Below are 18655 nucleotides of genomic sequence, written 5' to 3'. Positions count from 1 at the left end.
TTCTATACCATGCGTATGCTAGCTTCCATGATGTGCTTGTAAGGTTCAATGTGTGTCTAAACCTAAATTCTAAAATATAACTTGTTAATGTAAGACTAAAAAGTGACAAAAATCGGTTGTAATCGAAAATCTTCTTAAGAGTGTATTTTTTTAAGTTGGACAGGATAATATTTTCGGTTGCAACTGAAAATAATACATTCTTCAAAACATTTTTGGTTGTAAGTCCTAAATCCCTCGCAATGTTACTTTTTGGCTACAACCGAAAATGTTACAAATTTGTATAACTATTTAGGTTGAACAAGGTAACATTTTAGGTTAAACACGTCTTAAATTAATCTGTCGCACAACAAAACTACACGTGTCTAAATAGTTAAAAGTTTTAAATTCAATCTAAATCATTAACTTTGACTTTCTAATATAATGTTTATTGTTTGCGTAAAATCACCGAATCGAACATACGCATACCCGAATCTAAAATCTCTAATAATCTTTTTAATCATTAAGATCGTTTGATTCGTGATAATATTTCAACTTTGAACAAGAGGGGAGGGCCACTAAATCTCCGTTCTTAAATCCTTTTATCCTCCACTGTTGGGAGATAAACAAAAGTTTTCAATTTTTTTCTTGGGCAGACAAGAAGTGTAGCTGTTCTATTTGCTTATGGAAAGGCATATTTCAGAGATGTAATTTAGGCTTTATTACAAGAACAGATTTAAACCGGACATGTTTAAATCACTTTATTTAAAGAGCCAGAGTCTCAGCCTCTTAAGGCAAAAGTAACTGTACCGACTGTCTGGTGCTGTATGCTAAGAATTCCAAACAATGGAACTAATACTAGAGTTTATATACCTTTACACATTCAGTTCAAGGGGCTGAAGAACCAATTCAGTGTCAACTTTCTTATATTTCCTCTTCTTTTTGAGGGAGAAAGGTTGGAGAAGGTATCGGGATAATCGGCTTAATGGATCCTGCAGACCTTCCATTTCGTAGTGTCCAAACCGCCAATCTCTTTCGATAAAAGGCCGCTGTGTAGGTTCATCAAGGCCTCCTATCAACAGAAAATACGAAACAAGTCAGATCTCAGTCTCTGCCTCCAAAAGGTCATTTTCAAGTGAGCAATAATAGCAAGCAAGACAGTATCACGACATTCACGTAATGCATTTAAAATTGTGCGTTCAAACTTATACGCGAATTGGGACATAGATTTCATGGATCACCCTTCAAAGGTGTGCAACCTCAACGGTATCGATCATTTTATATTTTATATGCCAGGAACAAATGTCAAGTATAAGAGACTACAATAAACATGCAAATAAGGAGCCGTCATTGTACCTGCATACATCAAACCTTGGTTATTAACTTCCCGATAGAAAGGTCTTGTTTGCTTCTCTTTTGCAGCTTTTTGAAGTTCATTCCATGCTCTTTCCCTGTCTTCACGTGTAATTTTGCCTGTGGTTACCACCTAAAATCAACATGGATTATGATGGTTTCAGTAAAAATACATGAGTAGCACTGGGAAGGCTAATGATGGAATATCCCTGTGGAAAGGATAATAAACCTTTGAAAAGAGGTGATATGAAGGACGTGGGATTCGAGCAAGGCCATTGGCACGATCAACGGCTACAAGTCCAAACTTAGGACCATAACCATCAGCCCATTCCCAGTTGTCGGAAATAGTCCAAAACATGTAACCGAGCACAGGGACACCCTGTAATAAAGCAGGTCTGTTCTCAGTTCTGTAACTAACTGATTCCAGAAAACTAAATTCCAGATTCCCTGAACTTTAAAGCCAAACCTTGAGCATTGCTGCATAAACAGCAAGTAAATGTTCTAAAAGATAAGGTCTACGGATAATATCCGTCTCATCACTAACACCGTTCTCTGTAATTATGAATGGGACCTTAAGGTGTTTGTATCTTTCATGAAACTCTATTAACAGACGAAACAGGCCGTCTGGATAAACCCCTCGCCCTGATTCACTGTACTCATCAGTCTCTACTAGCTTCAGTCCGGCACCAGATATTACTTCCTGGCCAGCAGAAGAATAAGGTCGATAGGTTTATATGTGAAGAATAATACATTGCTTCGTAAACAGGAACTTTATTTTCTTCCAATAAAAATCAAATGAGAAAAAGGAACCTGCCCATAGTAGTTTATGCCTATAAAATCCAGCTTGTCACGTATACTATCCACATATGGAAAAATGGTGAGAGAATTGGCCAGCGTAACAGCAGCAACATCAAAGAGACCATATGGCCGTGTAAATGATACATTATGTGCTATTCCAACCACTTTTTTTGATGATGTACTGCTGAAATGAAATAGTATTTGGAATGTCATAAATTTGGGAAAATATGTCAAACGGGTAAGAGCGTGAATGATTTCTCCGGCACCAAAAAGATATAACTTGTTGGAAATTAATGATTTTTTTTAAATAAAAAAAATCCTTTTCGTAAGTCTTTATAAGGAAGAAAAAACCTTTGTTCATGTATATAGTCATAGGCCTTTGAATGTGAAACGGCCATCCAATGCAAGGCTTGCATAAAAACACCAGTTGGCATAGCAGAAGTGGCAACCTCCAGCATATCAGGATGACCACCGGGCCAAGCACCCGCACAATAAGTAAGCATACAGAATACATGAGGTTCGTTAAATGTTACCCAATAGTCGACCATATCTGATACGCTGTCGACAACAAGCCTGCATGATATACACATAAGAAATGAGTAATAAAATTGGTAGGACATGCAAAAACACAAAGTTCCTAAATTGAAACTAGCATAAAGTGGCTCCCAAGAGATGTGAATTAGCAGCCTAATATCTGTCTCATGGTCTACGTTAAAGTTTAGTTAAGAACAGCAACCTGTTGAATTCTTACCACTTTCGGAATTCGGACTATAAGTTTTTAACTCCAACAGTTTACCTTAGTTGCATGGAAAAAAAGTATCTTCAGAGATACAAAAACATAGAAGAGAAAATACTACTTGAGGGAATACTTACTTGGTAAACTCAATGAAGTAACCAACAGTTTTCTCCAGCTTCCATCCACCATAATCACCAGCCCATGGGGGCAGTGAGTGATGAAATAGTGTGAGCATCACCTTCATTCCATTAGACCGAACTCTGTTGATTATCCATTTATATCGCTCCAGTGCTGCATAATTGACCTAAAAGGGAACACCATACGAACAATCTAAATGTGGACTCGTTTGATTTGAATATAAGAAATCAAGGAAACTTGGATGCCATGCTGGAGTCTTAAATTTGAGCAACAATTACTTTTTATAGACAGGAAGAATCTTTTTCCCTTTCAGCACCAGTGAGAAAGCCTACTAGGTACCCTTTCAATTCTCTTTCACTTACTGAAATCCAGGGACCCCTTAACAGTCATTGCAGATAAAAAGGGCACCCCTATGTGTTGTAAGAATGTGCATAAGAGAAAGAAAGAGAAATAGGGGATATTTAAGCTATGGTCAAGCATTTGAGTTATCACCATAACTTTTTCTCCTGCCGCACCCATGGACAAACAAATATGTTTCAGTCGCACACCAAACCAAAATTTGATCCAAATTCAGTGAAAATGAATCACCTTGAGTTGGCATGCTAAACTCTCGACCATTTGTAACTTTTTCTGCCTATATCATGAAAAATGGAAAGACAATAGACGAAAAGCATTATTGCATACAGTACAGCAGCATCAAACTTACAGCATCGTTAATCCCATTAACTGGCTCCTGTGGCATGACTCGACTCCAGTCTATTCCCATCCGAAAGATACTGATGCCAGTATCTTTAGCCAGCTTCACTTCTGTGTCAGGATCAGACCAAAATTTTAATCTCTCCTCCCTGAAACAATTAAAGCAACTCATTTCTCACGTTGTAAAAGATCAGTGAGTAAGAAGAACCTCTTTTGTAAATAAAGGAATCGTTTATCAGATAATAAGATTTACGGGTGAGGAACATTGTGCCATGCTGCTACATTATGATGGCATTCCTCAGAGGAAGCAGTCTCTTTTCCTTCTTCTTCAGCCTCATCCTCTACAAACTTTTGTAACCCTCTTATCATGGCTTCCATGGCAACCTTAAGGGGCCTCTTCTTTTTGCCAGACTTTTCCCTAGCTAACGGAGCACTATGCGAACCACCATCAGCAGCAACACCCATCACTGCATCAGCTTCCACTGGATCATCATCACTTGTTTCTGATTTATGACAAGGATTTTCTTCCGCAAACTGTAGCCAAGCATCATTGAGCCTGTCTTCCACATGTGCTGGAGCTGTTGCCAATCCAAAGAAAAACCCATTTCCCTCCTCACCTAAACATATAGAGATCATCATATAGCACATAAATTATCAACAAACATATGGAAACCAAATGCCTCAACTTGTCACTTAACTAGTTACTATTAACTCCATATATACAATCAAGTTAAAAAAGTTGTCCCCTTTCTCTCTCTCTCTCAAAGAATAGCAAAATTAATTCTAATACTATAACCGTAAACTATCCAAATGAAGAAATAAAAGCAAACAACTTTATAAACAAGTACTTTTTCTCATGCACTTAGAAAGCTTCACTCTAAATGTACACAAACCAAGCTCAAAAGCCATAGACGAGCAACATTTAATAAAGCAATCAGAGGAAAAGAAGATTTAGGGTTTGGTTGAGTGTTGACCTAATTACCATTGACATTGAAATCAGCAAGAATATCGGAGGATTCGTCGATTGGAGAATCGAAGCGCCGGAGATGCTTTTTCCGGTAACGCGAGAAAGAGAAAGCATTGGCGGCGATGGAAATCGTCACTATGATTCCGGCGAGCTTCGTCGCCGAAAGAAACAAGGCCGTTAACGCCATTATCTTGTTTTTGTATTGAGAAATGAGATTTAAAAACTTGAAAAGACCGAGAGCTGAGAGTTTGAAATGGAGTGGCTAATTCATCGTATGAGACGGAGTCCGTTACTAGGGAATACGATAATCGTCCACGTGGCATATACCAGCATTAGGATAACATGGGGGACCAAAGAAGAGTAGTGTCGTGTACGTAACAGTTATTACGTTTTGTTTTTGTTGTGACGTGACGGTTATGGCTTCCGATGGCGCGTTGGTAAGTTGATGCTTCGGGTTCTCTCCCTTTTCCTTCGTTTTTTCCTTGCATAGTTTTTATCTTTTTCTTTATCAAAGTTTTAAAAGCAACAATTGATTATTAATATTATCAATTTATAATAAATGGATCACTCGAAGTTAATTATTAATGTGGGTGACAAAAAATTAAACTGAATTATTAATTATTTATCTAATTTATTGATCATTTATCTGATTCATTGATCAATCACTCATGTTATAAATTCTATAAAATCATCATTTTTTATTGGATCCATTTAGCATAATTTAGCAACAATTGATTATTAATATTATCAATTTATAATAAATTGATCACTCGAAGTTAATTATTAATGTGAGTGACGGAAAATTAAATTGAATTGTTAATTATTTATCTAATTTTTTGATCATTTATCTGATTCATTGATCAGTCACTCATGTTATAAATTCTATAAAGCCACCATTTCTTATTGGATCCATTTAGCATAATTTTACCCATTTTAAGAGTGCATCAGACTCATCCTAAGTAACAAATAATTCAAATTCGAATCGATTTTAGTTAAATTTTCGGATCGAAATCATTTTTATATCCCTAATAGTCATCACCTACCAACGATTTGATCAATTACCGTAAAAACATCTCTATTTTCCTAATTAATCCGATAACTTCTCCAATTCTTTTTCCCAACATCCATGTCCCCTAATTCATATATATATATATATATATATATATATATATATATATATATATATATATATATATATATATATATATATCCAAAAATAGTAATTATGTCGATTATATAAACATAGCCATGCAAAATTAATTGGTAGTTTACGTATTTGCATTTCACATGTTGAAGTTGAACTGGTTCTGTAAGTAGAAAAAATCTTCATCGTCGAAGCTAAAACCTGTGCCATCGCCCTGGTCGTAGTAACTTCCGATGGGACTCATTAAAGACGGCTCAGAGTAACCAACTTGGCTATCTCGGAAAAATCGTGTCGCAACCGTCTTTCGGTTGGGCCTCGAGATTGGGTTTCGACTTGAAAAATGTGGATTGGGAGTCGCCACCGATCATTTATTTAAAAATAAATGGATTGATCGGATACCCTATTTCTTACCTGATCTGCGTCTTACCAGAAATATATCGGGCTCGGGAGTCGGTTACGGTCAAGGAAGGATTAGCACCCTTGAACCGCCCTTTCGGTACTATATAATTTCCAGTTGTCTTAATTAAGAAAATTATAATTTTAAATTAAAAGGTAAAATTTGATCATGAATTACTTACCTCTGATTAATTGACGAAAATACCCTTAAAAAGTCATAAGATGTGTTAGAGGAAAAAATGAATAAATGAAAAAATAAAGAATAAAAATAAGTAAAAATAAATAAAAGGAAAAATAAATAAATAAATGAATGAAATATTAATATATATATATATATAAATGAATAAAATAGAAAAATAATAATCATTACAATAATAATAGTAATATGAAAATATAATATAATATAAAAAAAATCAAAAACAAAAATAAATAAATATATAAACCAAATATAAAATTATACATATAATGATAATTGACTTATAAATAAACTATTAAAAACATACATATATACGTATAATGATAAAGTAAAAAAATTAAATAAAGATAATTACAATATATATATATAGTAATAATACGCTTATAAGTAAAATATTTAAAAAATATATATACATATATAAAAATAATAAATATAGTATTAAAAAATAACCAACTGAATATAAATAAATAAAAAATATATGTATATATAATAATAATATATAGTGTAAAAAATCAATTAAAAATCATTTAAAAAAACATGCGTATATATATTTATATAATGACAATAATGTAAATAATAAATAAATAAAAATATCTATACAATAAATAAAAGGGCTAATATAAAGAAAAATAAAGATTGGGGCCAAATTTGAAAGACAATTAACGTTGATATTACGTATTAGGGAGATAAAAAATGAACACGCCTCAGGGTAGATCTAGGTTCGAAACTTCGAAACCCCACCCATCTTTGGTCATCGGCGCAACCCACGTTTTGGATTATTCGAACCAAATCTCAAAACAATAACGTGCACATACGAGAAATGAACGAAACAAAAAAAATGCTACCTTTTATTTCCTATTCGAATCGTTTACAATAGCTTTGCCTTTGTATTTTTCGTGTTTTCCTCTATATTTTGTCTGTAAATCGTGTGTCACAATAGTGAGCTACAATGACTATTTATAGTGCTTGTAGATCCTATCTTTAGGAGTTTAAATCATAGTAGAACTCTATCCTATTTTTAGGAGTTTGAATCCTAGCAAAATTCTATCCTATTTTTAGGAGTTTGAATTCTATTAGGACGAAAAGGTGTGTTGACAGCTGCCCCTCTTTGCCCATAATCGTGTAACGGGGATAGGGCAAAGATTAAAAGACACACATTTCGTTCGGTGGAGTTGAAAATTGACTCTGATGTTTCAATAACTCCCTGTCGAATTGAGTTACGGATGACTCCTCCGTCGTGAAGCCGATCTTGAAATGATATGAAATTGAAGCCGTAGTTCAGAATTTGAATCAGCACGTGGCTTCTCGTTGCCCTTCGATCTTCTTCTCGATTTAAAGACCTTGGATCGGAATCAAACTCAGAAATATTCATTGACAGATAGCTTTTGCTTGAAAATGATTGCTTGTCACTAAGGCACGGTTAACCCAGGTCCTCTTCTCAACTTGAAAACCTCGACTGCAACCGGAAAGTAGTACGATTGATGTGTCATCGAGCTGAATGGAATCGAACTCGACAATTTTGATGGCAGATAACCCTTCTAGCATTGAGTTATGCTATAAATGATGTGCCTTGGAGCTGAGCGTAGTCGAACTCGAAGGTCTTTGTTGACAGATACTCATTCTTTGAGTTGGATATCCTTCGTCGTGAAGTTGAAATCCAATCTAAAGATGGATGATGCTTGTGTGCACGATTCCCTTCTTCGTGAAGTTGAGCCTGAAATTGGATATCCTTCGTCGTGAAGTTGAAATCCAAGTAAGTAACATTGTTCCGAGTCTAATATCCTCCGTCGTGAAGTTGAAATTACTCTGGAACTAGGAAATTGTTTGTTGACAACCAGCCGTCCATTCGTTGTGAAGTTGAACTTGTGTTGTCTCGAGTCCAATATCCTTCGCTGTGAAGTTGAAATTGACTCTGAATGAAATTTTGTTGACAATCAACCGTCCCTTCGTCGTGAAGTTAAGCTTGTGTTGTCTTGGGTCCAAGATCCTTCGCTGAGAAGTTGAAATTGGCTCTAAAATTGGGAAGTAATTTATTGACAACCAGCGGTCCCTTCGTCGTGAAGTTGAACTTGCGTTGTTTGGAGTCCAATATCCTTCGCTGAGAAGTTGAAATTGGCTCTGAAATTGGGAAATTGTTTATTAACAACCAGCGGTCCCTTCGTCTTGAAGCTGAACTTGCGTTGTCTGGAGTCCAATATCTTTCGCTGCGAAGTTGAAACTAGCTCTAAAATTGGGAAATTGTTGTTGACAACCAGCCGTCCCTTCGTTGTGAAGTTGAACTTGTGTTGTCTTGAGTCCAATATCCTTCGCTGTGAAGTTGAAATTGGCTCTGAAATTGAGAAGTTGTTTGTTGAAAACCAGCGGTCCCTTCGTTGTGAAGTTGAACTTGCGTTGTCTGGAGTCCAATATCCTTCGCTGTGAAGTTGAAATTGGCTCTGAAATTGGGAAGTTGTTTATTGACAACCAGCGGTCCCTTCGTCGTGAAGTTGAACTTGCGTTGTCTGGAGTCCAATATCCTTCGCTGTGAAGTTGAAATTGGCTCTGAAATTGGGAAATTATTTATTGACAACCAGCGGTCCCTTCGTCGTGAAGTTGAACTTGCGTTGTCTGGAGTCCAATATCCTTCGCTGTGAAGTTGAAATTGGCTCTGAAATTGGGAAATTGTTTATTGACAACCAGCCGTCCCTTCGTCGTGAAGTTGAACTTGCGTTGTCTGGAGTCCAATATCATTCATTGTGAAGTTGAAATTGGCTCTGAAATTGGGAAGTTGTTTGTTGACAACCAGCCGTCCCTTCGTTGTGAAGTTGAACTTGTGTTGTCTCGAGTGGCACGATATCCTCCATCGTGGAGTTGAAATCGCGGATGGTCCATTCGTTGTGAAGTTGAGCCTTGACTTGAATATCCTTCGTCGTGAAGATGAAATCCAAGTATTGTATATTGCGGGTGGACACAATTCCCTTCGCCGTGAAGTTGAAACCGTGGAGACCCCTTTATTGTGAAGTTTGGCTTCGAGCTAGATATCCTTCGTCGTGAAGTTGAAATCCACTCTCGAGCAAATTGTGTTGTTTCGAGAGAAATTTTCAATATGTCGAGTTGGTCAAAGTGTAGCTTCTTGCTACTGAGTTAAGCAACCAACATGAATCTTTAAAGGTGCTTTTGAATCGAGTATCCTTCGTCTTGAAGTCGAAACTTGACTCTAAAAGCTGCAAAAAATTATGTATGTGGATAATGATAAATATGATGCTCTAAAATGTATGCATAAGATGCATGTAACATGAATTGGTTATATTTTATCTCCTGAAAAAGGTCTGATAATTTGCATTAGGATATTGAATCCCCAAATGATACCCCAATATCCAAAAAAGCCCCAATATTTGATGTTGAATCTTCAAAGATGCCCCAAATGTTCCTCATTTCTTGTTTCAGCATTGATTCTGAGCATGAGTTTTGTGTCTAAGAGTCACATGTCATTTACCAAGATCCATTCTAGAGAGACTGTCTTGTTTGAAAAAAAAATGTTTTTTCCTTTATTTTCAAAGTTCTGAAAATATCAAAAGTTTTGAAAATATTGTCCCTTTCACGGTTTTACAATTGAGACGAATCATAAAACTAGAGTTCATTGGATATCAAAGAATTAATTACAATGTTAATCCTTCAATAAATTATAGCTATTTGACAAGTGTCAAGATCAAAGCTATCTTTGGGAAATGGTTGAGTAAGGAAATGATAAAAAAGTCTCAGGTTATTGTGTTTGGTCAAAGGTTTGATGGGGTATCTTGCATGCTCCTCTACTAGAAGTATTCTCTGACTCCCAACCTTCGTGGTTACACTCGGATTATGCGATGCCGTATCAAGGAACTTATGTGATCGCCTCAGTTGCACAATTTTTATATTCGAGCCGCCTTTTCAGGTTTTCAACTCGAACCCTCCTTTGGTTTCAAGACATTATTCAGGATTTACGTCTTGAACCCCCTTTGTTATTTTTTTATATCATGCATTAATTACATTGTTTTTTTGCAAACAAAGATTAATCCTGATGGGCGGGATGAAATCTGAAGATAGTCTCTTCTGTTTAGAAATCCATGTATGATTAGAAAGGACTTTTAAGGCACGTAATGTAGGCCAGGGCTCATGGTTATGAAAGAAAAGGATAAATAGGCCCAAACAAGTGTTACAGGGTTTTGAACCAAGGATCAATTCATTCTGATGCCTTCAATCTTGTCTTGCTGAAAATGTCTCTTTCTCTTGATGCTCTATGATCTTCGAGTAAAGTGATTCAGTGATTCGGGAATGATTGTGCTTGATCAATCTCATAGTTTGAAGCTTGATGTGACATTTGTCTTTAGGGAATCTTTGCATGTGTTTTTTGTCCCTTTTTCTTTTTGATTTTTGTTCTTTCTTTTTTTCTTTTGTTTCTTTTTCTTTTTCTTTTTTTTCTTATTTTGCTTCTTTTCTTTTTTGTTCTTGATTGGATCTTCGCACTTGCCATTTGGTCCACCTTTGGATCGATGTCTTCACTCATGTGCCACCTTTCCCCCTAGTGTGAAGGGTGATCCTTAGTTAGGGTTGAATCAGAAGAAAAAAATACTATAGGCTCAAAAGGGGACACAAGGGATATATATTTTCTCCTGTTGTGAAGGGATAAAGAAAGAAAGCCATTCATCATTTCATACATGTAAGTCTTCACAAAAGAGGTATCCCAGGGGGATAGATTTTCAGGATTAGTTCTATTCACATGAAAACAATGTAGTTAATGCATGATAGAATTATTTCGGATGAATTCTTCTATTTTTTTCCCCATATGTCTCAATGTTCAAGCTCCCCGCGAGATGCCTCAATTGTGTCTTTAGAATAACGCTCATGTTCAGATGAACAACTCAATGCCTTGGGTTTTAATGGTATTAAAATGTCAATTTTGAGTCCAAAAAAACAGTGGTGTGATTTTATTGACTCAAAGAAAGGTATGGGTGTATCGAAAAGATAAAAGCAATGTTCAAGAATTTGGTCTTTTTGGTAATGACCATGAGTTATTTTGGGTAAAGAATCGAGGTATTTTATTTTGGGGTTTAAGACAGGATAAGAAAAGTCTAATCTTGTCATATGTCAAAAATATGTAATTCTTGAAGAATTAAAAGAATCCTTAATTCATTTAATATTCGAAGAACTAAAGATTAAAATTTGTTCAATTTCTCCACCTTAGAAAGTAGCATAAATTCAATCCTTTAAAAGATTAAGCAAACATGAAAGATCAAAGACGTGTTCAAACAAAGCAATCCTCTAAGTGCAAATGGTATATGCCATGCCCCCTTCTTTGGCAAGCGCCTTACAATTTTCATATGAATGTTTGGGGCTTCTTATGTGGCAACTACAAACAGCTTCAACATCGTAGTCCTTAGGATATGTGAACTCTTTTTTCAGATCATCCTGGCAGGCTTTGTCCTACAATCTGTTGATCAGGTTCCCACTGTATTGATTTCAGCTTTTTCTTTAATTGTTAAAATCTTGCTTCAATGTGGTGTCATGTGGTTAATACCACTTCATCGAATCCTCCATGACTTAATTTCATGTTAGTGAAAATGCTTAAAAATGTAGATGAAGATGCAAAAATACAAAATGCAAGAATGCATGAAATGTTCGAGGCATTGATCCAAAAAAGTGTATTATTATAAATAACATTTACCTAGACAAAAATGTTTTATCTTGTAAGAGACGTAAAAATAATCAAAGGTACATTCGGACTAAATCCTCTAGACCCCGAATAGCTTCTAGTAGGTTGACAAGTCTTCTGTCTTCATCTGTCACTGGTTGTATGCCTTGTCGGACCATTCCAGCTTCCCTTGCCAGGACGTGTAGATGACGAGCTGCCTTCTGTACTTGATCCAGGAAGTCTCGGATGACTGCGTCTCTGGCCTTCACCCTTTGTTGTGCTTGCTCCCAACGAAAACACCACTGTAAATATCCGTCGAAGGGCACTATCTGAAGCTTGCTTGCTTGCTTCTTGAACCCATCTACAATAGCTTCTAACTCAGCTATTGTTTTGCCATCTCTCTCATGTTGTTTCTCCAGATCATCCATTCAGATTTTCAAGCATTGGTTTTGATGCTGACTGCCTGCTAAGCGCCTCTGGGCAGTCTTCATCTGTTCCTTCCAAGCTCTCTCATTCCAGTATTTAGAAGCCACTTTTAACTTGGAGTTATCCTTGACTTTATCTTGATACCCCTTTCTCAAGTCTTCGAGCTCTAAACGGACTCTTTTTTGTTCTCTTTCTAGTTAGTCTGCTCGATCTTTCTGAGAGTCGGCATCTAGATTTCACTGATAGCGCTCAGCCTCAAGTTCCTTTATCCTCTTCCCCAGCTCATTATTCACAGCTTCAAACTCTGTTTTGGCTATCTCAAGTCCAGAAGGGACATGCCTGAGATGCTCCTCCATGGTCTGTGTGTCCTCACAGTTTGGCACCGGGGTGTTGTCATTTTTTCGCAATCTTCGCCACTCTAAATAGTCTGGGGTAAACATGTTTTTAGCAGCCACAATATCCATCCATAACACTTTCTTCAATGAATCGACAATCTCTTTGATCATCTTCTTATAACTGTCACCGTGATACTCAAACTCTGATTTAGCTAGTCTGCATGTTGCTGGGACAAACTGACGTGACCCATAATGTCTAAGTGCTAACAATGGAGCATACCCAACTGCATCCCAAAGTTCAGATAAGGTCATAGTGTCAGAGTCCCCATATTGGAAAAGAACGTCACTGAGGAACAACCAGGGGGCTCTCCAAGTAATATCTCGGTCTTGATAGATGAGTGAATACTTTCATCCACTTCTCTTTTGAAGTTCCTTCATGCCATTTCATGGTGATGAACTCTCTCAAAAGTGAATACGTAGTGCTAAATCGGTGGTAGGCAACCCCATTATTCTTTCATAAGTGGCTGTGAATTCAGACTTGAAGGAGCTGAACACATCCAATGAATCTACCTCCGCCAGCTCTTCAGAAATGGTTGAGAGACCGAAAGGTCTCGGCTAAGATGATTGGTGCTGGGTTTACCTGTTTCGAAAGTCGCTCAAACAATTCTACCACAGTTGCGTCAATGCATTCCAAAATCTTCGGAAAGATGATCAAGCCATACAGACCTAGTGCAAAAAAAGTCTATAGTATTCCATTCATCAGGGTGGTCATTCATTAGTTTCCTTATGTGGATCCACTCAATTCCCTGTCTGTTACCTTTGTTTCGGAGTCGGTCAGACACCCACTTTTCATCAACTCCTGCAATCTTAGCCAGTCTGTTCTTGAAAGACTGACTCTTGATGTGTTTGATGTAGGCTCGCTCCAGTTTAATGCTTTCACAGTGCAATAGTGTAGTATACTCCTCGATGGTATGTACCATGTCCTCCTGGTTAAAAGTGAAGCAACTGTATCCCGGGTTCCAGAATCGAACCAAGGCTCTGATTAAGGGCTCATCGGTCTTAACATGAAGCAAAAGTGCAATGTCACCATATCGCTGACTAAACTTCTGTTTCCAATCATTCTTCCAACTGCCCCAGATGTCCCGAAGCTCTTGCACATCGTTCTGCTTTAGGCTAATAGAGGCGTAGCTAACCAGTTCTGACACATAGCTTCCTTGAAGATTGTCTCCCTTTTCCTTCTGAGTCTTCTCGGACCATAGTCGTACCTCGGGGTTTTTAATCTCTTGTATTACAACACCTTTATCCATTAATTCAGATTATTTTGTGTAACAAACACCTTTTTAGGGATCAATAGCCTCTTGTTATGATGCAAATGATGAAAACAAAATAAAAGATGACAAAATAAAAAAAATAGTGAGGTAAATCAAAATAATAAAATGAAAAATCCTACCCCACATGATATCAACCCGAACATGCTTAGTATTCCTACTCAGACATGATCTCTATCCCGCATACTAATTTCAAACAAATCCTAACCGCATATTTGTCTAGTTCGCATGCTTTGAACAGAAAGTAAAGCATGAAATAATTCTGGCATCCTAGGGTTTGAAATGAGGTTTTGGGGTAGGCTCTAATTCTTCAAAGTCTCCCGGTTTAGGTGCTAAAAAACGGTACCCGAGTTCTCCTTGCTGGTGCCCCCTTGGTCTTGCCAGACCCTTAGTCCTAAACCCATCACAGGCTTGTGTGGACTAAGTTAAACTCGAGAGGACACATTCCCTTATGTATATGCGGAGAATAAATTCACACGAAGACATAAGGTATATGAATCCCGAAGGCTACTTGGTAGGCATATGCGGTGAATAAATTCACACGAATGCGTCGCTTTCACCTCCACTTAAAACGGGTTCGGAGCTCGGGTTTAGAGCCTTAGATGAAAAAAGACTTTAAGGGCTGAAATCAATGAGAAAACGGTTAGTACAACTATTTACTCGAAAAAATATAATCAAAAGTAAGCAATAAGGATCGAAATGTTACCTTAAAATTTAAACTTACCCTTTTCATTAAAAAGACAACTGAAAATTACCTTAGCCTGACTCACTTGAGAATCCCCAGCGGAGTCGCCAAGCTGTCGCAACCGTCTTTCAGTTGGGCCCCAAGATTGGGCTTCGACTTGAAAAATGTGGATTGGGAGTCGCCACCGATCATTTATTTAAAAATAAATGGGTTGATCGGATACCCTATTTCTTACCTGATCTGCGTCTTACCAGAAATATGTCGGGCTCGGGAGTCGGTTACAGTCAAGGAAGGATTAGCACCCTTGAACCGCCCTTTCGGTACTATATAATTTCCAGTTGTCTTAATTAAGAAAATTGTAATTTTAAATTAAAAGGTAAAATTTGATCATGAATTACTTACCTCTGATTAATTGACGAAAATACCCTTAAAAAGTCATAAGATGTGTTAGAGGGAAAAATGAAAAAATGAAAAAATAAAGAATAAAAATAAGTAAAAAAAATAAAAGGAAAAATAAATAAATAGATGAATGAAATATTATATATATATATATATATATAAATGAGTAAAATAAAAATAATAATCATAACAATATAATAGTAATATGAAAATATAATATAATATAAAAAAATCAAAAACAAAATAAATAAATATAAACCAAATATAAAAGTACATATAATGATAATTGACTTATAAATAAACTATTAAAACATACATATATACGTATAATGATAAAGTAAAAAAATTAAATAAAGATAATTACAATATATATATATATAATAATACGCTTAAGTAAATATTTAAAAAAAAGTATATACATATAAAAATAATAAATATAGTATTAAAAAATAACCAACTGAATATAAATAAATAAAAAATATATGTATATATAATAATAATATATAGTGTAAAAAAATCAATTGAAAATCATTTAAAAAAACATGCGTATATATATTTATATAATGACAATAATAATTAAATAAAAATATCTATACAATAAATAAAAGGACTAATATAAAGAAAAATAAAGATTGTGGCCAAATTTGAAAGACAATTAACGTTGATATTATGTATTAGGGGGATAAAAAATGAACACGCCTCAGGGTAGATCTAGGTTCGAAACTTCGAAACCCCACCCATCTTTGGTCATCGGCGCAACTCACGTTTTGGGTTATTCGAACCAAATCTCAAAAAAAATAACGTGCACATGCGAGAAATGAACGAAACAAAAAAAATGCTACCTTTTATTTCCTATTCGAATCGTTTACAATAGCTTTGCCTTTGTATTTTTCGTGTTTTCCTCTGTATTTTGTCTGTAAATCGTGTATCACAATAGTGAGTTACAATGACTATTTATAGTGCTTGTGGATCCTATCTTTAGGAGTTTAAATCATAGTAGAACTCTATCCTATTTTTAAGAGTTTGAATCCTAGCAAAATTCTATCATATTTTTAGGAGTTTAAATTCTAGTAGGACGAAAAGATGTGTTGACAAATCGAGATTAGGATTATGATTAACCGAGACACCGCTGCGGTAACAATCAGTCAAATCTGAAACCGACGAAACTCGAACCTCGATGATACACTGTGTGGGGTTACCAACACAGTGCATCCGACTCCACCGGTATCGTTACCTATAACACCATGGGGAAACAGCATATTCCCAGTGCCTGCATTGCCAACTTGAATCCTTTCGACCAGCCTAGGCATCTACTGGTAACGCAGGGTGTCCTGGAATATGGTTTGCTGTTTAGCATGTTTTTGGACCCGAGTTCTCCGGTAGTTCTTGATCTCGTTGTCGGTTCTTCCAGGCAAGTGCTGGGCGGTTTTTGGACCATCTGATATAAAATTAAAATCCCTCCATTGAGAAACATAAAATAAAGCAGATTGTAAAGCGGTGATGTAAAGAGTTAAAAACATGCACCGATTTCCCCATCGAGAGTGAAGTTGAAGAATCAGGAGTTGCTCCTCTTGTGTGATGTTCCCTCGTCGAACTTCGGGGTTGAGATAGTTCAACCATCTCAATCTGCAGCTTTTCCCGTACGTTTCAGCCCTGATTCATTCGATTTTGTTTACATACCAGCTTGTAGTACGACATAAAGAGAAGGTGGCAATAAATATGTCTTGTTAAAATTCACCAAAACATTGGTCAATCTATAAATTTAAAAAAGATGTTTAAATTTTAATTTTTTTTAATAAAATGAGTATGTGAATTTTCTTATTTTCTCATTTTTCTTTTAAGAGTTGAATTAAATTTAATAATTCATCTAAAATAGTTGGATACATTTGAGCTCCAAAGGGATTTAGGGCATCTGTCCCTAACGTCTGATAAAATAATCACTTTGATTTCTACTTTTTGTAAAGTACTTTGACTCCCAACGTTTCATTTTGGGGTAAAATGTCTCTTAATTAGATAGAAATTGTTATTTGATTAGCAATCAATGTATGTCGATATCGTGAGACTGCCACATGTCCTAATTGTATGATACATGTTGAAAATGATGATAAAACATGTCAAGTGTCGAACGTGATGATGTGAAAGTCTCATGTCAGCGACAAACGTTAACCGTTAATCAATTAATGATTTATATCCGATCATAGCATATTTTACCGTAAAATGAAACGTTGGGTCAAAGTGTTAGGAAAAAAATAATGAACAAAGTGACTATTCAATCAAGGTACATTTTTCTTTATATTACGTATGAATATAATGATGAGAGGAAAGAATTGACCTGCAGAACGAGCAAGAGAGTTCCATCGACCTTCACCATGAATGGAAATGTAATTGATGAGCATAAAGTCTTCTTCAACGGTCCAAGGACCCCTTTTCAACTCCATCTGCTACTCTTCATTTTCCATCTTTGCACCACAACTACTCCTTGCTTTAACGTCCATTTTCTTTTTTGTCCTTTAATGGTGAGATGTGATTGAGTAGTATTTGGAAGACACTGATGTTTTTTTACACAGAGATATGAAGAAGAGAGAGTTGGATTCATAAGGGATGGAAAAAAAAGTGGGTTTTATAGAAGTGTGGAAAGGGATTGGTTTGGAAATGGGGATGCAAATTAGCCGATACAACGACTAGCTTTTTATATAGTATTTTATAATGCTTAAAACAAAAGTAGTTGACTAAACTATATTTCGAAATATAATTTGGTGTTCAAAGAATTTTTCACAAAATATGTGTCCACTGTTTTATTTTTTAAAATTTTTAATAATAAAAATATTTTTTTCAATTTTTTTTAAAAATAAACCCTTTCCCCTCGTCGTCCCTCTCCCTTCCGTTGTCATCGGTCGGATTTTGTTCGGAGCACGACAAGGAACACAACGGTGATGGTCGTGTAACGGACGGACGGCTGTAGCCGTCAAAATCGTAAGAAAACATAAACAAAAACCTAAAAATCTGACAACGTCATGAAGATCGATGCAGTTTCACGGTGAGCGTGGGACTAATTTTGATCACAACGGTAAGACAGTTCTTATTGTGTTAACAGTGACGACCACGAACCGGCGGTGGCCAACTGATGACGAAAAATGTAAAATTTGGGATTTTTTGGTTTTTTATTATAATATTAAACTTTTTAAATAAAATAATTTTTAAAATTTTATATGCATGACACGTGTCAGATAACGATCAATTTAACTGTCGTTACGGTCCAGACACCTAAAAGTGTAATGTTTGAAACATTGGGCATTTATTTTTAGCGAAAATTCTTTAGACGTACCAAATCGTATTTCGAGGTATAGTTTAGACACTTATTTTTGTATTAAGCCTTTTTTAAATAATAAGTTAGGTTTTCATTTTAAAAAAATAAGGTAGGTCAATACAATTTTG

The 18655-nt window shown here is 36.0% G+C and overlaps 1 protein-coding gene across 2 annotated transcripts; it reads right to left on the bottom strand.

Annotated features, from left to right (window-relative positions):
- Positions 1-724: 724 nt before the first annotated feature.
- LOC120152580 (galactolipid galactosyltransferase SFR2, chloroplastic-like) lies at positions 725-4937 on the bottom strand. 2 transcript variants are annotated; one of them, XM_039164782.1, is made up of 10 exons: positions 4680-4937; positions 3951-4314; positions 3708-3846; positions 3001-3167; positions 2479-2700; positions 2140-2311; positions 1796-2029; positions 1559-1708; positions 1333-1462; positions 725-1048 (listed from the first exon to the last, which is right to left on the bottom strand). In XM_039164782.1, exons 1-10 carry the CDS (start codon positions 4849-4851, stop codon positions 852-854), a joined length of 1947 nt encoding a protein of 648 aa, XP_039020713.1. In that variant the 5' UTR covers positions 4852-4937; the 3' UTR covers positions 725-851. The 2 variants fall into 2 exon arrangements, with proteins under 2 accessions (XP_039020713.1, XP_039020714.1); XM_039164783.1 differs by having other exon boundaries at positions 2140-2308; positions 4680-4936.
- Between the last annotated feature and the right edge of the window lie 13718 nt (positions 4938-18655).

This window comes from Hibiscus syriacus, unplaced genomic scaffold (assembly GCF_006381635.1).
Source record: "Hibiscus syriacus cultivar Baekdansim isolate YM2019G1 unplaced genomic scaffold, ASM638163v2 tig00111092_pilon, whole genome shotgun sequence".
Taxonomy (NCBI): domain Eukaryota; kingdom Viridiplantae; phylum Streptophyta; class Magnoliopsida; order Malvales; family Malvaceae; genus Hibiscus; species Hibiscus syriacus.
Note: the sequence above shows the minus strand (reverse complement) of the source record. Positions and strands in the feature narration are given on the sequence as shown.